The 25551-nt window shown below is 43.8% G+C and overlaps 2 protein-coding genes across 2 annotated transcripts in view; both read right to left on the bottom strand.

The window, feature by feature from the left end:
• Window positions 1–7681: 7681 nt before the first annotated feature.
• On the bottom strand, window positions 7682–18359 carry Pla2g12a (phospholipase A2, group XIIA). The gene is made up of 4 exons (XM_013023797.1): window positions 17956–18359; window positions 10803–10879; window positions 9434–9599; window positions 7682–8163 (listed from the first exon to the last, which is right to left on the bottom strand). Exons 1-4 carry the CDS (start codon window positions 18167–18169, stop codon window positions 8045–8047), a joined length of 576 nt encoding a protein of 191 aa, XP_012879251.1. The 5' UTR covers window positions 18170–18359; the 3' UTR covers window positions 7682–8044.
• Window positions 18360–19033: 674 nt separating this feature from the next.
• The window catches only part of Cfi (complement factor I), a 33318-nt gene continuing 26800 nt past the window's right edge, over window positions 19034–25551 (bottom strand). Inside the window, exons 11-13 of the mRNA XM_013023738.1 lie at window positions 23347–23624; window positions 21158–21262; window positions 19034–19387 (exon numbers count right to left, since the gene is read on the bottom strand). Coding sequence (XP_012879192.1) covers window positions 19170–19387; window positions 21158–21262; window positions 23347–23624 — 601 coding nt within the window. The 3' untranslated portion in view covers window positions 19034–19169. The remainder of the gene's footprint in view (window positions 19388–21157; window positions 21263–23346; window positions 23625–25551) is intronic.

Raw genomic sequence — 25551 nt, 5'->3', positions numbered from 1 at the left:
GCGAAGCCACGCCCCCAGACACGCCCCCTGCAAATCGCTGCTTCCTCCACGGCCTTCCTCCCGCTAGGCCACGCCCTACGAGCAACGCTGCTTCCTCCCGCAAGGCCACGCCCCCAAACACGCCCCCTGTACACCGCGGCATCCTCCACGGCCTTCCTCCCGCGAGGCCACGCCCCGGCCACGCCCCCTGAACATCGCAGCTTCCTCCCTCGAGGCCACGCCCCGGCCACGCCCCCTGAGCGCCGCCGCTTCCTCCCGCGAGGCCACGCCCCCTCCGTTGCCCCTGGTGCTCTCCCCTCCAGCCTCCAGTGCCCAGTGCCTGGAGCCCCGGGGGAAACGCCAGTTGCCATCCCGAGGACTCTCGAGTGCAGGCCCCGGGAACCATGAGCTGGCATCTTCAGAGCACGGCCTGGGAGTCCCCACAGCTCTCTCTCCCCCAGGGAGTAGCGTTGTTTTCCTGCTTTTTTCCCTGCAGCGCTCACTCCAGAGCCAGCTCGGAAACAGAGCTTGCAGTAACATTGTAGAAAGAAAAAATAAATAAATGCTGTCTGTACCGAGGCGTGGGGCGGAAAGAAACGAGAGCCAGCTCCTGGATCTTCCCATCTGGCTTGCCTTAGTATTGCTAGTTTGGAGGAATATGGGGAAAATGGAAGAACTGCAAGAGTCTATAGAAGCTTTAATTTAGGTAGAGCACACGTTCTCTCACCCATTAAATGCCACGCAAACAACGTGCTTTTCTGGTGCCTTGGGGCAGCTCAGTGTTGAATATAACTTTCAGCTTCTTTGGTTGGCTATTCTCAAATCTGCTTCCCCCGACAATTCCTTCAGATTGGATGAAAAGCTCACTCTTCCTCCGCCTCCCCCCTCCAATATCTGGACCTTGTCATTTAAAAAATAAACAACACCTGGTGCTGGTGGCTCATGCCTTTAATCCTAGCTACTAAAGAGGATGAGATCTGGAGGATTCTCCATAGAAACCAGCTAGGACAGAAAACTCTAAGGCTTCTATTTCCAAAATAAAAAGCAGGACTGGAGGCATGGCAAAAGTGGTAGAATGCTAGCTGAACAAGAAACCCAAGTAAGTAGACAGTCCTGAGTTCAAACTTCCAGTATTACAAAGAAAAAATACACATAAAAATAATACAAAAAGGCCAAGTTGGCTAAGTGTCTTGAGTGCTAGCAGCTCTTGATACTAGCCAGTTACCTGCTCCTAGTACAATACAGCCAGCTCAGCCCGCTTTATTCTAGACAGAGATCATGGGTACTCAAAAAAAAAAAGATATGAAAGGGCTTTATTAGGACTTAATGCTGCAGCATTAGGAGTGGTACATGGAATGACCAGTGAAGGGTAAGGAGAGAATTTTTGTTTTGGGGCTGGTCCTGGAACTCGAACTCAGAGCAGGGAGCTGTCCCTGAGCTTTTCTGCTCAAGGCTAGCACTCCAACATGGAGCCACAGCTCCACTTCTCGTTTTCTGGAGGTTAATTGGACCTAAGGGTCTCATGGACTTTTCTGCCCAGGCTGGCTTTGAACTGAGGCCCTGAGATCTCAGGACCCTGGTGCTGAGCACACTGGTGTGAGCCACCAGTGCCTGACTTAAAAGAGTTGATTTTATAGACAAAAAGGGCAAGCTCAGGAATGAAGTCTGCCACACACTATACCTGGCAGCCATATAGTTCTGCTGGTCTGTGCAGTGTGGGCCTCCTCTTCTGTTTCAAAGGCGCCATTTCTAACACATTAAAATAAATACAAGGGATATTCAAGAATAAGGGAGAACGGGTTGTGCACCGCTCTTACTTTAGACTGTATACAATGGTAGCTTCCAAATTATTCATTGCCCTGAGTGATTCTATTTTACAAAACAGCAGTTTGCTTCTTCGTGTGTGCATGCGCATGCATGCACGCGTTGGTAACTTGGCTTGAACCCAGAGCCACTTGAATCATGCCTGCAGTCTAGCATTTGAGTGGTTAACTGGAGATAAGAGTCTTGAACACTTTTCTGCTTTGGCTGGCCTCAAACCTTGATCCTTCAGATCTCAGCCTCCTGTGTAGCTAGGATGACAGGCCTGCAGTTTGTACCATTTTGAGTGTAAAGGCAGAATGACTTGGCATTTTGTTTGTGCAAATAACCACAACCTGTCCAGCAAGTACAGATCACTGATAACTTGTTTCTGTAAATCAAAGATCACCACCTATGAACTTATCAAACTAAGTCATGTGACCATATCAAATTTATATTGGAAGGACCAGGTCCACAAACTTAGAACACGCCAGACCCTCTCAGCTGAATCATATAAAGGAAAGATTGATAGAAAATGACTTACACTGAAAGCACTTACCTTTTCCCCCAAGGGCCGTATATTAGAACTACTGAATCCTCTCCCCTCCCCTTCCCCCTGAACAAAAGCACCCCATGGTCTTGGAAGAGAGCCTGACGAAGTTCTGAAGCCTGGAGGACACAGATGCTGTTGAAATCTTGAAACTCCTCAGTCAAACATCGCTCACCGGCCCCCCTCCATCTCATCCGGCGTCCATCCATACCTACTGACTTCGCTTTTTCTGCTTTATATTTACAACCCCAGTTCTTAGTAAGGGAGCGCAACATTTCCCCTTCCGCTAGGATGGAGGAGACTTGGCCACCCTTCCCAAGCCTGTTGGGCTGTTGAATTCGCCCTTTCTGCCTTTTCTTCTCTTACATGCACAGATGCCAGGCTCCCAACTCTGACAGCCGCCTGTTTAAGGCAACTCACTGGACTTGCCATCCATCCAAACCCAGCAGCCCTGGAAACCTGTATCCTGAATCGGCTGAGCTTACCATCACTACACTTTGGTATCATCAGGCCTCACAACTGTGAGGGGTTTCTTTTTTTCTTTTTTTTCTCGAGACCTGGGGCTTGAACTCAAGGCTTGGGCAATGTCCCTAAGTTTCTTTTGCTCAAGGCTAGAGCGCTACCATCTGATCCACAGTGCCACTTCTGCCTTTTTCTGTTTATGTGGTACTGAGGAATCAAACCCCCCAGAACTTCATGCATGCTAGGCAAGCACTCTACCACAAAGCCACATTCCCAGCCCTGTGAAGGGTTTCTTAGGTCAATATCTAATCATCTGAAGGTCGTTTATTTGCTTCCTATCAGCAATCTGCTCTTGTCTACAAGGCTTCTGAACTCTATAGTCACTTTAATCCCGTGACTGAGATTTAATATTAGTGATTAAGATTGGAATAGAAAAGCTGTGGGCAACCAAGCAAAATCAGTAGCACTTGACAAATGCCAACTAAATTGATACAGCATGTGAATTTGATTCTGTCAGGTTTTGAAATTGTGGAAAGACACAGCTCATTCACTTGTTGCTTTTTATGCCAGTTCTGGAGCTTGAACTGAGGGTCTGGGTGCTGTCCATGAGCATTTTTGCTCAAGGCAAGGACTCTACCACTCTCCACTTCCAGCTTTTTGGTGGTTAAAAGAGCATCAGACTTTCCTGCCCCAAATGGCTTCAAACTATGACCCTCAGATCTTCACCTTCTGAGCAGTCAGGATTACAGGCATGAGCCATCAGCACCTATTAGTACTTGTGCTAGTGCGGTCAAGTCCTGTATCTCTTGGTCTTTGTGCTCACGTATTGCTTGAGTCCATATCTACAGCTCAAGTTTTTTGGTGGTTAATTGGATATCAGAGTCACAGATTTGTCTGCTTGGCTTTGAACCAAGATCCGCAGATCTGCCTCCTTAGTAGTTAGGATTATAAGTGTAAGCCATTGCACCAGTCCATTTTTTTGTTTGCTTTTGTCAGTCATGGGGCTTGAACTCTGGGCCTGGGCGCTGTCCCTGAGCTCTTCAGCTCAAGGCTAGCACTATACCACTTGAGCCACTTGGAGATAAGAGTCTCACGGACTTTCTTGCATGGGCTAGCTTTGAACTGCGATCCTCAGATTTCAGCCTCCTGAATAGCTAGGATTATAGGCATCAGCAACCAGTGGCTGGCACCAGTTCATTTTTTATATAGTTTGCTCAGTATATTTTCTAGGAATAAAATAAAGTTTAACTTGACACTTTGTCCTGTATGTATTCATGTTTAAAAAGAAGGGGTTTAATTCAAATGAAGTCATCTGTTCATTTCCTGATTGCACAAAATGCTGTATCCTTTCTAGAAAAAGTCTATGCTCCTGTGAGCGTGCTGCCTTCAGTGATTATCTAGGGTAGCAGCACAAGCCATCTCCTTCCCCTTTAAGACTGCCTCCCAGTGCCAGTCATTCTGTCTGTAGTTCCAACATGGTCTATCAAGTGCGCCCTTCTGTGGCGGTTACACAGCACTCTGGGCGTGCTTGCCCTGTGGAAAGCACACAAACAGTGGTTATTTGTTTTATTACCACCGTCTCCTGTTAGCTAGGTGAAAGCAGACCCACTTGCTCTCTGTTTTCCTCATTATCAGTCAATGGTCCAGTAGAAGGTGTTTATGTTTGGTAAATATTTAGCCACAGAGTGAATTTCAGCATTTCAACATTTGCACTCTGGACGGCATCCAGCCAGAGTGAGTTGTCTGGCTATCCAAACTTCCTGTTCTTAGGTCTGACTTTCTAGGTCTTAGCCTGAGTCCTAAAAATTCTTGCTGGATAAGAGGAAAATCCTCATAGGCTGACCTTCCATTGACCTGAAAGGAGAGGAAAGGAATTGTTTTTTCTCTCAAGTATTTTATGCCAAAATATTTTTTTTATTACTTTATTAGTTTGGATTTTTTGAGATGGGGTTTTGCTACAGTCCAGGCTACCCTCACATGTGTGATTCTCCTGCTTCCTACTAGCCAAGTACACACTGCTAACATATTTTATTACCTTTGTGGTTTTGGAGACACAAAGTCTTGTTATGTAGCTCAGGCTGGTCTTCTGACCTTATTGCCCCAGGCTTCTGAGTGCAGAGATTACATCTTCTAATGTAATATTTTGTCCATTTTAAGATATCTAATGCATTTTGTTAGTCAGATTTCCATTAGTGTAACAAATACCTGAGGTAAATTGGCTTAAGAAAGGGAAAGGTTTCTTTGTGGCTTACCAGTGTGCAGGTTTTAATTTAGGAGGGCAGGGTGAAGGCAGCACGTCAGCACAGGAGTGGGCTGCCGAGGAAGATCCTCAACTTCATGGGAAACTGTGAAGCAGAGGGAAGGGCTGGGGTCTCCAGATCCCCTTCAAGGTCATGCCATGACCTTGCCACTAAGCCCAGACCCTTCAGGTTCTGTCATCTCCTAATAACACCTTGGGCCAGGGACACATGTGAGCCATTGAGGGGAGAAAAAGATTCAAGATCCAAACCACAGTAGTACTCACTGCAGAATTACAAGCAGATGTTAGACTTGTAACGCAACAACGATCCAAGGTAAACAGGTGAGTGCCTGGGACTGGGAAACAGGCTGATGGAGCCCTAAATCCTGGCTCGAGACATTGGTCAGGTAATGGAATTTAACCTAAACAGCTTCACATTCTGTTCTATAAAATGTGGACTAAATGTCCTCCAGAGAGTTTTTGAAACAATGAATCCCAAATTCCTAGCAAGTACCTGGTTTTCAACACATTCACTATTTTTAGTTAATGAAGACTGCATAAGACCACTTCTCAAAATGGTCTCTGAGCCACCAGCACTAACACCTCCCGAGAACTCACATTCTTGGGTCTACCCAAGGCTGACATTGGGAACTCTGGGATGGGCCCAGCAATGTTTGAACAAGCACTCTGTTACTTGTATGTATGAAAATCATCTAGAATTTAGCTCTACCAAGTGTTTGTTCCTCTCTCCTCTGCACTCCCCTACGAGAAAAAAAATGTTTTATTAAAATAACTCAGATACATTAACACCCTAAACAGACAGGATGGCTCAGTTCTTCCTGTATCTGAATGGTCACTAGTACTGAAAATCTTGTTACCTATCTTGGGATTGAGATATACTTAATAAAAATAAGTTCATAAATGATTAGAAAAGTTAACTTTAGTCAGTGTTCAGTATTGACTCCATTTTATAATGTTTTTTCTTATTAGAAATTGTAAAGACATAAAATTTCTGTGATTCTGACACTTAAGAAAAATGTATATTCTAGTTTAGATATGTAACATCTTCCACAAACCAATCTTGAAGTCTTGTCCCCAGCAGGTGGCGCTACTGAGAGGTGACTAAACTAATCTCATCTAGGAGTTAATCATTAATAAATTCATAACTGAATAGATTGGTAGTGGTGAAAACTACTGAAGGTGTGACTTAGTTGCAGGAAAGATCTTATCCAGGATATATTTTGTCTAGGGCCCTCTCTATCTGTCTCTGCCTGCAGTCTGCTTCTAAGTGAGTCCTGCCTTACCACAGACTCAGAAACAATGGATAGAACCATGTGATTGACCATAGACTGAAACTACTAAACTGTCAGCCAAACAAAACCCTCTCTCTACAGTCAGACTTGGAAAAAAATATGAGGACCGATTTGTGTGTGTGTGTGCGCATGCGCGCTAGTCCTGAGGCTTTAACTCGGGGCCTTGGGCACTGTCCCTAAGCTTTTATAATCAAGGCTACCACTTGAACCATAGTTCCACTTCCAGCTTTTTGCTGGTTAATTAGAGATAAGAATCTCACATACTTCCTGGCTGGCTTCAAACCATGATTCTCAAATTTCAACCTTCTGAGTAGCTAGGATGACAGGTGTGAGCTAACAGTGCTCAGATGAAGAATAATTTTTATTAAGACTCCAACTAGTAAAAGGGAAGTCTTTTTTTTTTTTTTTTTGGTCAGTCATGGGGCTTGAACTCTGGGCCTGGGCACTGTTCCTCAGCTCTTCAGCTCAAGGTGAGCACTCTACCACTTAAGCCACAGTGCCACTTCTGGTGGTTAATTGGAGATAAGAGTCTCATAGACTTCCCTGCCCAGGCTGGTTTTGAACTGTGTTCCTCAGATCTCAGCCTCCTGAGTAGCTAGGATTACAGGCATGAGCCACCAGCGCCCGGTGGAAGTCTTTTAAGAAATACCCCAGAGGACTATGAAGGTAGCTCAGTGGTAGAGTGCTTGCCTTGCATGCACGAGGCTCTGCATTCAATTTCTCAGCACCACATAAGCAGAAAAAGCTGGAAATGGCACTGTTTGGCTTAAGTGGTGAAGAGCTTAAGTGGTGGCCTTGAGGTGAAGAGCTGAGGGACAGCACCCAGGCCCAGAGTTCAGTCCCCATGACCAACAAAGAAAAAAAAACAAAAGAATACCCCAGAATCTACAGTACAAACAGGTGCTAGGGAATAAACACCAAAGCACACAGCAAGTGTGCTCTGATGTGGGACGGCCAGCAAGTCTTCCCTTCTCTCACTAAGTCTGTCTTTTCTCTGAGTCAGGCAAAGGTTCCAGCAGAATGTGACCCCTGTGGAGAGTGGCACACAGACCCACAGACCCGAGGTGCTGCACTTCTGAACCCTGCTCATACCGCCTTCTGCTGCACCACAGAGTTCCATGATCTGGCTCCGTCCCTGAGGATATCTGCAATGGTTCGTCGTATCTTCAGGGAGACACAGGCATAGAACCCCTGACCTGGTAACTAGCATGTCTTTATGTCTGTGCTACCAAAGACAACATATAACTATATGTAACTGAAATAGAGGGGGAAAAAAGTATCAGCTCCTTTGAGGCCTAATGTACATTCAAAATTTCATAGTAAATAAGTAATACCTCCTCAGTGAAGATTTTCCCTGTATTTTCAAATAAGGCAACATTGAATAAACCTTAGGAAACATTGTATATTTCGATCTCATTTGCTTTTACTAATATGGTTATGAAAACTGAGTTCTATACGCTTCTATACCTGTTTCTGAGCTTGGCAAAGAAATGGGGAGGTGGCAATGTCGAGAGGACACCTGGGAGGGCGGAGCCTCCTCCTCACCATACTTTTTGCATTGAGGTTTTGCGTGCAGTTTTGTAAGGTCTAGAAGTGACAACTCCACAAAGGTAAGGCAGCTTGTACTGACAGTGAAAACGTCAGTTCTTTGGCAAAGGTTCTACTCTTCCATGCTCGTGTGTCCCAACCGTCAGATCTTCCTCACAGATCAGTTTTCTCTTCATAGCGACATCTGCATGCAGCTCGCTGGCTGTCCAGGTATGGTTTACAGCCTAAATGGATAACACTGTCGAACAGGAGCTCCACCGTTGTTTCACAAGCTGCCAAGGAAGCACATGGCCTACAATGAGTTACATCCTCAACTCTGGAAAGGTATTTTCTGTGCAGAATAAATCAAGTGTAAAAAACAAAACCTCAGAAGCTGGGTTCACACCTGTTACGCCAGTTACTGAGGAGACAGATCTGATCAAGATTTGGGCCTAGCCAGGGAAGCAACGTCCAGTGAAACTCTAATTCCCAATTAACCATCAAAAAGCTGGACGTGGAGGTGTGGCTCAAGTGGTAGAGTGTTAGACTTTAACAGAAAAATTTAGGGACAGCATCCAGGGGCCCCTGAGTTCAAGCCCCAGTACCAGCACAAACACACACACACAAGCACAGAACCTCAATGTTTTTGTTGTCAATGGCTTCTAAAAAGTGATCACATGTAAGATGCTTAAAGTAAATGGAATCTGTTTTTTTTTTTCCCCCTTGAACAGTATCTACTTTTGACTTGGCAATGAGCCATCACAGAAATCAAGTTTGATTTCCTTTTTTTCTTTTTTTTGTGCCCATTCTGGAGCTTGAACTCAGGCCTGGGCACTGTCCCTGAGCTTCTTTTGCTCAAGGCTAGCACTTGACCACTTGAGCCACAGCACCACTTCTGGCTTTTTCTGTTTATGTGGTGCTGAGGAATTGAACCCAGGGCTTCATATATGCCAGGCAAGTACTCCACACTAAGCTTCATTCCCAACCCCACTCAAGTTTGATTTCTGGTAGTATTTTCAACTTCTTACCATTTCTTTTACTCTTGGGGTTCTGGGATTAAACTCAGGGACTCATGCTCACTAGGCAGGCAGTCTACCACTTGAACCACTCCGCTGCCCCCTCTTCATACTGGTGCTTTTCTAGATAGGGCCTCACTTTATGTCCACTCCGGTGTGGACTGTGGCTCTCTCATTTGTGCTTCCCTGTATCTCTGGGAATGATGGGTATGAAGTGATGGCTTGATCTTGTACCTCCTGAGTTTGTCACAGCAGCCTAAATGGACTAAGTCAACTGCAGTCCCGGTTTTGAGCGTCAGCCTCTGAACAGTTGCGGACATATTCCAGGGCACAGGTAGATGTCTCAGACAACTCTCCTCCAAGTTTTCTCTGACCACATAGAAACTCGGATTATAAAATCAAGCTCCTCATATCAGGAGACTGAAGAGGCTGTATGGGTATAGCTAACAGAGGTGCACAAGTTCTATGGCTACACTACACTACTACAAGTTCTATCCTACACTAAACCACGACACACACCACCCGTCCCCAGCCAGCCAGTCCGTACCCTGAACGTGTTGAGCCAGCCCTAGTGTTTTTTGCACGTCTCGGCAGATCTTGGCGAGGCAATACTGGAACTCCTCATCACAGTCGTTCTTGCTTTTGCCACAGGTCTCGTAGCACCGGTCATGCTGGTTGCAGCACTTTGTCAGGGAGGGGATGCCAATGTTGAGCTGCCAGGAGCAAAAGGATGGATTACTGCCAGCGATGTGCAAAGCCCTTTTGCTTAACTACTGTATCCAGATAGACTTAATAGAAATGAAAGGCAATGGCTGATGCCCAGGCCATTCCAAAGCCCATTCCTGCCCACAAATACTTTGTGTTAACCATCTCCGTTATATACCCATGACAGTAGCCACACCCACCCTGCCCTACCTCACCTGCCTCATGCTCCCTGTTTTGTAGTGTTAGTTTAGTCACACATCTGCCAGGAACAAACATACTTCCAACTGCCCACACCTCAAGGCACAGTTTTTCTTTTTCTTTTTTTTTTTTTTTTTAATCAGTTGTAGGTATTGAACTCTGGGCCTGGGCGCTGTCCCTGAGTTCTTCAGCTCTACCACATGAGCCACTTCTGGTTTTCTGATGGTTAATTGGAGAGAAGAATCTCATGGACTTTCCTGCTGGGCTGGCTTTAAACCATGATCCTCAGATCTCAGCCTCCTGAGTAGCTAGGATTACAGGTATGAGCCACCAGCACACAGCTAAGGCATAAGGCCAAGAAATTAAAACTTCCTCAGGTAGTTACGCAAATACATGGGTTTTTTTTTTAGTATTTCTTGATTTTTTTGTGATATTCTGTACTCTTTCCTCTAATAAAATGTACTTTCTATGAAGTGTACAAGAGATATAAATTACAAGTCATATCAGGTTTTTGAAATTTTAAGTACTTATCCATACCCCAAAGGTGCTATTTTTGTATTATCTATAACTTATAGTTATTTTAAACAACTCACAAGCCCTTGTATGGAAATCATTCTCATCAATATTTTCCCCCCACAATTACTGGTTTAGGTTCCATCCCCAACAATAACCACACTCAGACCCCATGAAGCCTTGTTTCAATATAGAAATTTGCATATTCTACCCTGTCCCCTTTCTAAATAGTATTATTTTTGCACCTTGAACTTCTAAGTTGGATTAACAACATTAGGAAATGTAATTTAAATTGTACTGACACCAACCAACAAGATAAAAAAAAAACAAATTCTATAGTTTTGTTAGAATTTAAATATTTTGCCAAAAAATAATGAATCCGATCACTCTTACCACAAGGAAAATTACTTGTGAACTTGGTAATACATTAAGTCTTACATTATTAAAAGTATTACATAGCTTATCAGTCATAAAGCTTATTAAATAAAAGCAATATTTACATGAACGCCAAACAATGGAGAACCACATCCATTTGGTGGGGATGGTTTATATCCGTAGCGTGGAAAAGGCTTCGATCCTATAAAACACAAATGAGTTCTATAAAACATAAATATATAATTCTCAAAGAACAGAAATAAAATACATGCTTAAAAAGGTCTACAATGTACCAGGCTAGCCCTGGAAATAGTTAGCTGGATGCTGACATAAAAATATTATGTCTTTAGCCAGAAGGCGGTGGCTCACGCCTAGCTACTCAGGAGGCTGAGATTTGAGGATCACAGTTCAAAGCCAGCACGGCAGGAAAATCTGTGAGACTCTTATCTCCAATAAACCACTCAGAAAACCAGAAGTGGTGCTGTGGCTCAAGCAGTAGAGTGCTTGCCTTGAGCTGAAGAGTGCAGGGACAGCACCCAAGCCCAGAGTTCAAGCCCCATGACTGACCAAAAAAAAAAGAAAAAAGTTTTATGTCTTTAATGAACATTAAGAATGCTAAGTCTGTCTTGTTTTTATTTCTCCTATGAAGAATATGACTCCTTTACAAAAGGGCACTTATATGTACATGCACGGTATGTTAATAATTATTTTTGTATGTCTAAAACATACAGAAGCTTGTTCTGGACCACTGTCGATTTCAAAGGTACATGCCAGTTGGGCCCATATATAGGAGCAATAAATCCAGGCTGCTGTCCTGTAATTTCCAACTCCTAAAGACTTTAGGTTAAATCTCTCAGACATGAACTGTATCTCCCCAACCTGTAGCAAATGCTCCACTGCACACAAACCTTTAAGCCAAGGAAGACTGGAGCCATTCAGTGATGATTTGATCATGTTAATTCCACTAGATGATATACAGGGCTGTTTATTCCGCCCCCACTCCAGGTGACTTTTCACAAACAGCTAATGGAAAGTGGGGGGGGGGGAAGCACTTACTTATTATGTAGCTTCTTACACTCAAGGGCCCACAGAAGGGGCCTTGGATGCCCTCTCTGAGCAGCCATGGCTAACCCCTTGGCTAGACCACTTAGGCAGTTATGTGATCTTACTGAATGAAGGTTTGTCAGGTTTGCATGTCCCTTGAAAGCATCATGAGAAACTACACTTCTTGGCTTGCCACATTAGAACCCTTGCCTAGAAGAAGGCAGCCCTGCACCAGATGTGCTATCACCTGAGCCATGCCCCTAGTCCATTTTTGCTTTAGTTATTTAATAGGAGGGGCTGGCTGCATTGTTTTCTTGGGTAAATTGGACCACAATCCTTTTTTTTTTTTTGGTCAGTTGGGGCCTGAACTCAGCCTGGGTGCTGTCCCTCAGCTCTCCAGCTCAAGGCTGGTGCTCTACCACTTGGGCCACAGCACCACTTCCAGCTTTTTCTGTTTCTGTGGTGCTGAGGAACTGAACCCAGGGCCTCATGCATGCAAGGCAAGCACTCTACCACTGAGCCACCTTCCCAGCCCCACAATCCTTTCTTATCTGTATCTCCTGCATCACTGAAATGAAAGGCATGTCCCACAATTAGCTTATTGATTGAAATGGGGCTTTGCTAACTTTTTGTCTGACTGGCTTCAAGCCACAATCCTCCCAATCTCTGCCTCCTGAGCAGTTTAGATCACAGAGGTGTGCCACAAAGGTCAGGTAGTTCACAGCCCTGATGCAGGATCAAGGGGCCACATCTGGTGCTGGCTTTCTTGCTGGGAGCATCCTGAGGTGGTGCAGACCACATCACATAGTAAGAGACAGACTGTGTCTGATTGAACCAAACTTTTTTTTGGGGGGGTATGATGGTGGTACTGGGGCTTCATGCTTGCTGGCAGGCACTTGAGCCATTTGAGCCAGTGACTAATAGAAGATTCCCTCTTGCAGAAGTGGATCCGCTCATGAGGAAAGATGGCTAAGCATCTTTTAAAGTCCCACTCATAATACTGCATCTACTGATGGGGCTTACATTGCAACATGACATTTGGAGGGGACAAATCATACTGAAATCCATCACAAGGAGAGGCTAAATCAGATTTATACTCTTGGGGAATCCATTCTAGTTTCCTTCTAGAAAGTTGTCTTTTGTCTGGGTTTTTAACTATATAGTTTATATGTATTAAACAATAAGTCAAACTGTTCTTCTCAAAAAAGTACAGTGCACTAGTGTGTTCAAAAAGTGCTTTGTGTGTTCAAAAAGTGCTTTGTAGAACTACTCTACACTAATCATAAAATAACTCATAGTTTTCCTTATCTGCAATAACTAGTAAATGTCTAGGACAAGCATTAAAAGTCAAAAGCTATGTACGTATGACCATATAAGATGACGCTAAGTGAAATGAACCCCAAGATAGAGACATAAGAGGTTTTATCTTTCATGCTGTTGTTTTTAATGTACTTATAATGTACTATATGATTCTTTTGTTTCTCTTGTATGTTCCTCCCCCATGGTATAACCCCTGTTTTCACTGTATTTGATTCTGGTGTCCTGCATCTTGTATATACATTCTTCTACTTGAGGAGGGAAAGGGAAATAGCAAAAAGCTCAAATAAAGATACAGGTTGACCCATTGTAATCACGAGATGAACAAGACACTATGTTGAAAACAAACTTTACAAACTTTGTGAGGGTGAGGAATTGTGGAGGTGAGGAGGGAAGGGATGGTAGGGGAAAAACAAAGGAGGGGGTAACAATGCTCGATAGGAAATGTACTCATTACCTTATTCATGCAACTGTAACCTCTCTGTACAGTATTTTTACAATAAAAATATTTATTAAAACAGTGCTTTCTGGGGCTGGGAAGGTGGCTCAGTGGTAGAGCACTTGCCTGGCATGCATGAGGCCCTGGGTTCGATTCCTCAGCACCACATAAGCAAAAAGAAAAAACTGGAAGTGGCGCTGTGGCTCAAGTGGTAGAGCGCTAGAGCTAGCCTTGAGCTGAAGAGCTGAGGGACAGCGCCCAGGCCCAGAGTTCTGGCTCCACGACTGGACCCCCTCCCCCCAAAAAAGTGCTTTCTGCAAACAAGAAAAATTAGGGTATTTACTCTATCTCTCAGGTTAACAACTAGACTTAATGCTTTACGTTTAGAAATGTATCATCTAAAGCATTGTCTGGAAATTGGAGAAAGATATATGGTGTCTATTAGTGGAAATGACACTACTTGGCTTATGTGGTCCCATATGTACTCCCCTTCCTGTTCATCTGCCGATCTACAGACTTCTGGCACCATCAGATGAGCACTGCAGATGACAACAGACAACTAACTAATAAGGTCCTAGAGTTTAAAGGCAGAGGGGTGTCTACTTACTTTGTTACCAGGAAGCTATTTCCCTCAATGTTAATACAACTGAAATACTTATGTCTTTCCTTCCCTTTGCATTGAACGAAAGAGGCCTTGATGTCACGTCTGTAACAAAGCTTCCTGACAGGTGAATAGTAGGTGGTGATAACCTGTGCATATGTATCTAAGTATATTAATACTGGAGCCATTTTCTCATTTGTAAGATTATTATTAAATGGGAAAATGATCAGAAACAAAGTAAGTGAGGAAGAACAAGTCGGCAGACATACCTAGACTGAAGAACAAAGAGGAAAAGAGACAGTACAGATAAGGGCTAGGCAAAATGAACATGGAGGTGTGAGGATGGAGGAAGGAGCTGTCTCTAACAGGACTGGGGCACATACTTGTCTTGAAGGAAGTTGGCAAAACTGAGTGATAAAGATCCTGTACCTGCTGTGGGTGAAACACTGGATAGCATACGATGCAATATAAGTGTTGGTAATTTGGCTCCTTAGAATAAGTCGCAAAATAGTTGTGAGTACTGGTTTTGGGTTTCCTCAAGTGTAATGCCTTAGAGAGGTCCTCCCAGCTCGCCCCATGTGAAATAGCACTCCTTCCTTCCTCCTTCACTTTATTGGCTTTCCTTTTCTTTCCAGTGTGTCCTGCCCACATGAGTGTAACAGTTCCTATGAGGATGGAACTTTAGCCCACCTAGAAGATGCCTAGCACGTAATGAGCACCTAAGAAATTACACCATGGGGAAAAACAATTAGAAGAGGGGAAGAATTTGAGGTAACTGGTTTAAGCCATGACTCATTTATTTGAGGATATGACTGCAGTAATCGTCTTTTCTCCTTCAACAGGGCCTCTACTCAGCCATTCTCCAAAGTTCTCAAACACGTCCTCATCTTTTCTAAATACCCCAAGTCTGTCCTACTTGATCAGGCTAAAAACACTGGCACCATTTTTATTTTTTTGGCCCTACTCACATATGCAAGTTTAGTGGCTCTTCCTTCAAAAATCTATCTAAATTCAAACACTTCTCAGGCCCTCTGTTGCTCCCGACTTAATAAAACCACCAAGATCTTTTACCTGGACTTGTGCACCCTGCCTCCATTCCCCTCCCTAACTCTCTTGATCCCTAGCTTCATTCAGTATAATACCTTGTTATAGTATACTTTAAAGTATACATCACTGAGTGAATTAACAATGTACTTCGAATTCTAAAACTGTAAGCCTATTTTGTTTTCTATTTTTCAAGAGAAATTGAAAGGTTTTCTTGTTCAAATATTCTCTGATGTCATGGAGAAAAAGGTCAAGAATAAACGGAAAACATCATACTTCATTCCTTAAATCATTTTACTAAAGCCTTTTTCTTACCCAACAGACGAGGGCCAAAAGCAAGGAAGCAGGTCTCCATAATGCCAGGTCCTTGGGTAAAGCAAGACTTGCTGAATGAACACAGAGCATCTTCCGGGAATCCCTGTACTCCTCTAGTTCTGGGTTTTGTCTGTTTCTGTTTGGTTCTGCTTTGGTCACTAGCACAGTGAAGGAGATTTTGCATCACTGTTCCAGGAAGACTTCTCAAGTGATGGTAATTAAAAGAATATATATGTTTTGCTTTGTTGGAATTATCAACACGGTGGCTCTGAACTACATTCTCTGAAAACATGGTACCTAGGCCCTAGGTACCAGCTCAACCAATGAAAAGAGCCAGGAGGGGGCATACTCAAGCCATCAAGCAATCAGTGCACAGCTCTGATGTGGACTTTACCGGGCGCCTCTTTGAGACCCCTCTCCAAATGTAGACTCTCACTACTTTCCTTTCATGACTCTTTCACTTTCAAATAATCTTCCTGCTCATTTGTGTTTTTTATACTGTAGACCTTGTTCTAAACTCCAAATAGATACCCCCCTCCCCCCCCCCCCGCACCATGGCAAATTGTATTAGATCTGGGGTTGGTGGAAGATGAAACCAGATGAAGTAAAAGGAAAATGTAGAACAGTCATTGAATAAGAATAGTACGCACTCAACTTCAAAGACACTTTACTCATAGCTAAGTTTATAAAGACTCCTCTGTCCAAGTCCTCCCTATCTCTGTAAATAGCAGCTGCAGCTTCCCTGTGGCTCATGACACAACCTTCAGTCAACCTTGTAGGCTCTTTCTGAGGTCCTAGGCATTGCCCCTTCCTCTGTCTGGAACACATTTCCCCAGATAATCAATGTCACCCTTCCCATTTTCAGGTTCTTCTCAAATACTCTCCTGAACATTATGCCCACCAGTCTTTGTTTTCCAAGTGATTCTCACTCACCCGCATACTAAGAGCTCTGAATACAGTCCATACTCGGTGCATTTTAATTGTTTACTGCTTTGCTCATGGGTTCTCCCCAACAAGAACATCAGCTCCACGTCAGGGATTTTGTCTGTTTTTTTTTTTTTTTTCCATTGATGGATCTCCCAATTAGTAGAGCAAAAGTGGACCCGTGGATGGAACACTAATATTTGCATAATGACTAAGTAAAACTCTTTTACCTCAGGAAAGACTACTATCTAATTCCTAAATTATTCATTTACTTCTTACAAGCTCCACAAGAACAAAGCCATCTTTCCTGATACACAATGGTGGAAACATTTAGAACTAATTAACTTTAGCTTAGCACCTGCTTTAGAATTAGCATGCATCCTAGATACAACCCATGTCTTCAGTAACAGAAAACTAGAAATGACTGGATAACTTAGGGAATTACAGGCAACAGGTGGCATCACAGTTTGACATGGAAGGAGTTCCTGGCATTAACTGGCTCAGATCTTGGCTAATCTTACTGGAAACATGATTTCCCAAGTACCAACTTAACATGTTTCCAAACAGTAGCCCAAGTTCTTTTCTGAACTCTTAAAACATTTAAGCATTCAAAGAACCTCAACTGCTTATACATTCCCAAACTCTCTGCCTTGAAATACTGACTTTATCAACACCACCATAATTTCCCCAAACAAGAATGTTGACTCAAAGCTTTAAAACGTGAAAGCCTTAAGTGAATAATTATATATATATACACACACATATATATATTAATATTGACCAAAAATGAGTAACAGGGATCAGTGATATCCAAGGTAAGAAAACTATCAAACCTTGATGGACGATTTTCTACAAGTTATCAGAACTCTCATTAATCCCTTACACTTCTCTCAACAGTGGAGTACATAAGGAATCTGTACAAAGGTCGCAACTGATTTTTTTCCACAGCTTTGCAGGAAAAAAAAAAAAAAAAAGCTTTTAATGCTCATCCTCCGGGAAGCTAGTAAGAGGACGCCTGACTTAAAATTTCTCCATTAGCAGGACGAAGAGTGAACAGATGCAGCAGGGGCACTCACGAGACACTCTGTGGAAAACAAACGACACAACGTGGGGGTGGGGACAGAAGGGCAAGAGAGTGCGGGAAGGGGTAACACAGTCCCACAAGACGTGAACTCTTCACCTAGTTCATGTACCTGGAACCCCTGTGCGCATCCCCTTTGTCACAACTACATAAATCCTCCATCAGCATGGCATGTTTATCTGACTCGTTTGCCAGCGCAAAAACAGAGTTAAAAATCAGTCTATTCTCAGGGTTCCTACATCAGTCCGGCCTTGGGCAACTTTGTGCAATTGCAATAATAATAACAACAATAATGATAATAATAATGACGATGATAATAATAATAATGATGATGATGATGATAATGATGACGATGATGATAATTAAGAATGAAATAAAGCAGCTGACAAGCAGCGCAGCCCGGAGGACCCGCCCCCCTCGGAGCGCCGGGGTCCGTTGTGGGCCGGCCCCACGCAGAGGGCGGCGTCAAGGTCGGCCCCGCCCCTGCGCGACCCCGCGCGAGCACGTCCTCACCGTCGCTGCACTTGTACTGGCAGAGCCCGTCCTCGCCCCCCAGCAGGTCGAGGGCGGCGTTCAGGTAGGTGTCGATCCGGTGGATGCCGTTGCGGATGGTCTTCAGCGTGGCCCGCCAGTCCGGGCTCTGCTCGGGCTCCGGCTCCTGACCCCCGACGGCCGCCGTCAGGACCAGCAGGAGGACCACGAGTGCGGGCCGCGGAGACCGGGCCATCCGCGCGGCCGGGCCCGCCGCTCACCGCTCGCCCTCGCCGAGCCCTACGCAGCGGCGTGGGCCCCGGGCGCAACCGCAGCGGGCTCCATGCCCGCGCCTTCTGGGCGGGCGAGCTGGCGGCCCCACGCTGCCTTCACTGACTGGAGGGGACGTGTGCGACGCCACCAGCGTGCTCACCGGAGCCGAGGACGGCGCGTGCGCAGCTGGGGAGGCCCGGGGCGGAGCGAGCGGAGAGGGGCGTGGCGAGCGGAGGGGCGGGGCGAGCTGAGAGGGCGTGGCGAGCGGAGGGGCGGGGCGAGCTGAGAGGGGCGGGGCGGAACGCCAGCGCGCCGCGGCCGCGTCGCCCACGTGACCACACCGCTGGAGCCACGCCTTGAACATAAGCGAGCCCCGCCTGGGAGCTGGTGTCTCATGTCTGTAATCCTAACTACTCTGGAGACTGAGATCTGGAGATCACGGTTCAAAGCCAGCCCGGGCAGGACCGTATTTAAAATCTCCAATTAACTACCCAGAAAGCTGGAAATAGAGCTGTGGCACCAATGGTAGATAGCTAGTTTAGAGCAAAGAGAAGGTCAGGAACAGGTGCCCAGGCCCTTCAGTTCAAACCCCAGGAACTGTACGAGAGCCATAAATACCTATTTTAGTACTTTTGTTTTTTAAACTAGGCATGTGTGTATTTGTACATATATATTCTGTCACCCCGACCACAATGTGTGAAGAAGGGTTAGGCAATCTAGCTTTTTGACAGAACCCCTAGGCTGAGGGTATTGAGCATGTAGGAGCCCCTGGGTTCAGTCTCCAGCACCGAACAAAACCTCAACCAAACAGTGATAACAACAACAAAATCTGACATGTTTAGCCAAAGTATTTTATTCGGGAATTACACAGCGAAATGTCAATAGGCTGTAAGCTCTGCCTCATTTTCTGTATTAATTATGCAGCTTTATTCCCATCCAAATGGAACTGCGCGAAGGAGGGTAGAAAGACGGAGGTCACCGTTTCAGACATTGTACTGAGAAATCAGAGATCTTCCTACATGATAGCTAATCCAGTCGAAATAATTGGCCACCTTGGTATAAACTCCTGGGAACTCTGGCTTCCCACAGTTTTCACCCCAGCTCACAATGCCCCAAACGTAAGTCACGTTGTTGGCATCCATGCAGACTAAGGGGCCTCCGGAGTCTCCTTTGCAGGCATCGATGGATCCATCCTCTGTACCTGAGAGAGAGAAATTGCCTGTTTCCCCGCTATTGTTCTAAGCAGCCGTACCACCTTCCTTCCTGCCTCCTCCACCCAGAATATAGCAACTCTGGCTTTCTTGCACTCACCTGTCAGGATGTGACAGGGGCTCTCCCTCTCTGTGGGCCTCTCCTGGGCTGGCAGATTGGAAAGTGTTCTAGTTGTTTTCCTAAATTATTAGTTGTTTTCTGCCTGGGTTCTCTATGCAATTATATACCAATGTGAGATTACATCACCGCATCACACACCAAGTGGGAAAGCAATAGAATACCTGGGATTTACGGAGTATTAGGCAATGTTTTCATCATCACCACAGCCTGATGAGTAAGACTCATGCTTTTCTTCATTTTACAAATGAGACAATAAACAGAGAGGTTTGCTAACTTGTCCAACTTAACCCAGCTTACACGTGGCTGGCAAGACTGCAGGCAACCAGACCTCAGAGTTTGTCTTCTTCACAAAAGCAATTCTTTGCCCAGTAAAATCCTGAGCTCTATTTCAATATGGGAGGCCAATTTCTTCTCAGGACCTTTGACCTTCTTTTTTCTTTTCTTTTATCTTTTTTTCATTTGTGGGGCTTGAACTCAAGGTCTGGGCACTATCCCCAAGTCACTCTGTGTTCAAGGCTAGCATTCTACCACTGGAGCCACAGCGCCACTTCAGGCTTTTTCTGTTTATGTGGTGCTGAGGAACCAAATCCAGGGCTTCATGCGTGCTAGGCAAGCAGTCTACCACTGAGCCACATTCCCAGCCACATTTTTTTTCTTTGATGGTACTGAGTTAACTAGGTGGGTGCTCTACCTCCAGTAACTTTAAAGCATGGTTGGATATAGTTTGAGTTCATGTGGTGAGCATGTGTGGCTCATGCCTGTAATCCTAGCAACTCAGGAGGCTGAGATCTGAGGATCAAGGTTCAAAGCCAGCCAGGGCAGATAAATCATTGAGACTCTTTTCTCTAATTTCTCTAGCAAAAAGCTGTTTGTTCAGCATACACACACACATGATGGTTTTCAGTGTGGTGATAATAAAAAGTCCTTAGATCAGGGAGGTGTAATCTCAGAGGGATTAAGATAGTTCTTGTGAGACTTCCAAATTAGTTCTCAACAATAGAGTAAGCCCAGGCCATATTGCTTTTTTGTTTCCTTTAAAAAAAAAAAAAGTTTTGGCACTACAGTGCCTTCAGATTGCTAGGTAAGTGCTCTACCACTGGAATCCACATCCCAGCTTTCATTATTTTCCACATAGATTCTTGAGCTTTTTGCCAAGGCCTCAGACCTCCATCTTCCTACTACACCTCTTATATAGCTGTGAACACAAATGTAAACCACCGCATCGGGGGCTTGTTTAGTGAGATGAGGTTTTGGTAATTTTTTGCCCAGAACCTCAAACCTCAGTGCTTACAATGCATATCTCCTGTCTGCTTCCTGTCTTTCAGTTGACCTCACTTCTGATCTGGAACTTTTGTGGTACATTGCCATGAAAGGCTCATGACAGCTGATACCAACACCATGCTCTTAAGCCTCTGTAACTAAATGAGCTTCGTTTCTTTTTTGCCAGTACTGGGGCTTGAATTTAGGGGCTCACATATACTTGCTTTGCACCAACAGTTTTGGTGCTTTGGTCCTTCACCACTTGAACCATGTTTCTACACTCTCTTTTCTTTACAAATGTTCAGCTTAAGTTATTTTATTAAAGTCATGACAACTTATTAATACAATATATGTCTCAGATAAACCACTCGGCACTTACCTGCACATTGCATTTCTTCTTCATAGTAGCGATTTGAGTAAAACTTAGAGCAGTTGCCTATTAGTTTAACTTCACCCCATTTAAGTGAAAAGACTTTTTGGTTGTCTAAATAAAACGAGGAAACAGACATTTAGAAATCACAAATGAAAAATCTGAATAAATGGTCTCATAACTTAGTAAAACATTGGGGTAGCAAATTATCTATCTATAATATAAAGAATAACATAAAGAACATATATAAAATCAAGCATAGTGGCTCATGCCTGTGATCCTAGCTACCCAGGAGATTTGAGATTTGATGATTGAAGCCAGCCCAGGCAGGAAAGTCTGTGAGACTCTTATCTCCAATTAACCAGCAAAAAAAATGAAAAAGGAAGTTGTGGTTCAAGTTTAAAGTGCCAGCCTTGAGCAAAAATGCTAAGAAAGAGCATCCTGGTCCCAAGTTCAAGCCTGAATATTGGCACACACACAAATATAGAACATGTTTGTATACATGAAAATACATATATGTCTGTGTGTGTGTATATATATATATATATATGTATGACATATATTATTTAAGACACTTATTAACTTTTTTTTTTTGCGAGTCCTAGGGCCTAAACTCAGGGCTTGGACACTGTCCCTGAGCTGCTTCTGCTCAAGGTTGGCACTCTACCACTTGAGCCACAGTGCTACTTCTGGCTTTTTCTGTGTATGTGGTAATGAGGAATCGAACCCAGGGCTTCATGAATGCTAGGCAAGCACTCTACCACCAAGCCACATCACAGCCCCACATATCAACTTTTGAGAACAATGTCTTAGCACATTTAGTCACATGCTCTTCAAATGCTTAGTGCTATAATTGTCTTTGCAGGTGAAGTCAAGGGAGAGACTACAGGTGAAGTCATTACTGCTTAATTAAGGCCTGGCATGCTGAGATCACTAGGGTACAATCCTTTCCCTCAGGTCACTGAGTTCAGCAGGGGAATTGGCTAGATATTGGTAATGATCTCTTCTCACAAAGTAAATCTTCTTACAGCTCCTGAATACCTCATGCAAGCTTGTTAAATTGAAAACTTTTTTTTACAGTGAAAAAATGCAGAAGGAAGTTATCAGTGTGTGATTTTGTGTGTCTGAAGGAAATCCATTTCTTTGGCAATCTGAAGCACTTGAAAGAGGACTTAGAATTTGCTTTATATTTAAGTGACCATTCAGGTTCTTGAAATATTTGGTCCATGGAAGGAAAGGGACCAGGTACTATTGACTTTCAGACCAAGACAAATGAGGAAAACGCAAGAACACAGGATGCCTCATGGGTGTGGGATCAGTCTTTGTCCCATCTCCCTCTATTTTTTCCCCCAGTTCACAGCAATCTTTTTATGGTGTATTTTATCACTGGATGTTATCTTCTTCAATACCCACAGTTCCAAGAAGCTAACTTTATGGGGTACATTATTCATAATTCAATATATGTATACAGTGGGTAATAAATTAGCACAAGCATACCTTTCTCTTTAAACATGAATGTTATTTACATGCTGGGAATTTTGTATTCTCCACAAAATTGCTCATTTGAAAATAGTCACAGTTGAAAAGTAGATTGCTTTGGCTGCCGCAGTGCTAAACGACAGATGTGATTCCTCCACTTTAGCCATTTGGAGCCCCTCCCTTAGCTGCTTTCCACCCTGCGCTCCTCACTTCCCTTCCCAGTCTTAGGGACCACTATTCTGTTCCTATTCTGCAAACCTTTTACCGTCTGTCTATATCACTCCAACCAATCCATAAAATCCATACTTTCTGGACATCCTGTCTATTCTTTCTTCTTGGTTCATGTTGACCTCTCAATATCAACTTCACAATCAGGGTTTAAGTGTCCTTTGAATGTCTGCATAAGGACTGGCTATGTGATGTATAAGACCCAGTGCAAAATGGACATGTGGGATGGGAACCCTTGAAAACTCATGAAGAACTTCATGGTAGTGACAGGACAGCAGAGCCAGTAAGCCAGTTTCGGGATTCTCCTGCTCTTGACATCCTTGCTGAGCAAATGCACAGATCACAAGCCCAGTCCGCCTGTGTGTTCACTCTTCTACTTTATGATAGTGTCTCTCTAATTCTAAGAGGTTTACTCCCATGCTTTTCTATTCCTCCTAGTCCCTTTCACTTCCCACCCCTTGATGTTGGGTAACAAATAACAAAACAAATACCTTTTTCTCGCCCCCAGCCAGAAACGATGCATCTGTTGTTAGGTTGGAATAGATATGGAGACCAGGGGACACAGGCAGGGATAGAATTAGAGATATGACATTCTTTCTGGTTAGCTTTTTTTTTCATTTCAATCAAAGCTATGTCATTTTGGTAGGTGGATCCATTATAGTTTTCATGGACAATAATTTTTTGCACCTTCTCAATTGCTGACGCTGTATTATATTTTACCCGGTTTACTAATCCGGTCCATATTCCATAATGGTGTGCTTTACTGGGTCTATAAGAGAAATGAAAAGGGAAATACTATATATTGAGAAAAACATACGAGTTTTGAGTTGTAATATTTCATCTTTATATTCTCTTTTTAATTTTCATTTTCCTAGATTAAAAAAATCCTGCTGTCATGAAGAAATTAGATTAAATTTACTCAGGAGAGAACTAGATCACTGGGAAATGAAGAGATGGCCAATCTAACTCACTCTTCCTACCATCTCGTAGTCTAGTGCAGCTCCACAATGAAGCAGCTCAAAAAATGGATTTTCTATAAGCAGTAAAACACATGTTAGGGAGAACAGGCCCTCCCCTCTTCAGCTTCCAAGTCTAACAACCTAATGGATTTTTTTGTTAGTACCAGGGTTTGAATTCAGTGCCTTGCACTTGCTTTGAGCTGTTGTACTACCACTTGAGCCATATCTCCAATTCTAGCTTTTTGCTAATTATTTTTGAAGGTGGAATCTCATGGACTTTTTTTTCCCAGGCTGCATTCAAACTATGATCCTTTGGATCTTAGCCTTCTGAGTAGCTAGGATTACAGGTGTGAGCCACTGGCACCCACATATGTTATCTATATACCTTCCAGTGTCTCAAATAGCAAACACTGAACAGAATTCATCCTTCTATATTAATGATTCTGATGTTCACATTACATTTAAACAGAGAATTCTTAGAAGTTCATGAGATGTTTGGATGCTTTTATTTACACTGAAGTGTCCTAAGAAAGCTGTCTTCCATATTAATTTTGGCTACATTTCAGTATCCAAGATCTTGAATGTTGTCTGATGGTTAAATGTGTTCATTCTTTCAATTTACTCAACTAATACTTTGGGTGTATCTATTACATGTACCAGGAAAGCACTGGTGCTAATCGGTGGTAAAATACAAAAATCACCCCTGCTTTCATGGAATTCAGCAAATGATACAACACTAAATAGATAATGACACTGAAAAAGATAGATGTTCTACTATAAAACAGGTGAAGCACAGACACTACATAATTGTTTCAATCAACAAGTGAGCTTTGACTTGACGCTTCATACAGGGCCTAATAGGCTGTGTTAGAGTTTTCATTTACGTTTAGACTGCAAACCACTGAGTGTTAAGTAGTAAAACTAAGTATAGCAATGGTACTCTTACTGCACAGGAAAGAACAGATAGGTGGGGGCAGTGGGTAGACAGAGTGAATGTAGGTTAAGTAATATGAGGCCATTCATTTAATCCCAATGACAGGTGAGAGAGCGGGTAATAACAATGGAGGAGAAGAGAAGTTTTGAGAATTAAATGTTTAGAAATTAAAGTAGCTCAGGAGGTAAAGATAGGAGGATTGTTTTGAGGTCAGCCTAGGCTGACTGTCTCAAAAACAAGCTGGGAAGCTGGGTGCTCATAGATGATGCCTAATTTAGCTACTCAGGCAGTTGAGATCTGGAGGATCACAGTTTGAAAACAGCCTGAGCAGAAAAATCTATAAGACTCCATCTCCAAGTAACCAGCAAGAAGATAGACTGGGGGCTCAAGTGGAAGAGGACCAGCCTACCAAGCAAGCCGAATAAGTGCAAGGCCTTAAAGTCAAGCCATGGTACTGGAACCCCCTGCTTCTCTCCCCCAAAAACCCCATAGCCAGCTGGGTATGATGGTTCGTAGTGATTGTGTCTGCATCCCAAATATCAGGAGGCAGAGGTAGGAGAATCATGGTCCATGGTTTGCAGCCAGGGCAGGTAGTAGCAAAAGATGAGACCCTATCTGAAAAAATGGACTAAAAGACAATTTGAGGCGTGGCTCAAGGGCTAGAATATTTAGGTAGTCTCAATCCACTTATCTACAAAATGGGAAGAATGCCGGGCACTGGTGGCTCACGCCTGTAATCCTAGCTACTCAGGAGGCTGAGATCTGAGGATCACGGTTCAAAGCCAGCCCGGGCAGGAGAGACC

Source organism: Dipodomys ordii, unplaced genomic scaffold (assembly GCF_000151885.1).
Source record: "Dipodomys ordii isolate 6190 unplaced genomic scaffold, Dord_2.0 Scaffold70, whole genome shotgun sequence".
Classification (NCBI taxonomy): domain Eukaryota; kingdom Metazoa; phylum Chordata; class Mammalia; order Rodentia; family Heteromyidae; genus Dipodomys; species Dipodomys ordii.
Note: the sequence above shows the minus strand (reverse complement) of the source record. Positions and strands in the feature narration are given on the sequence as shown.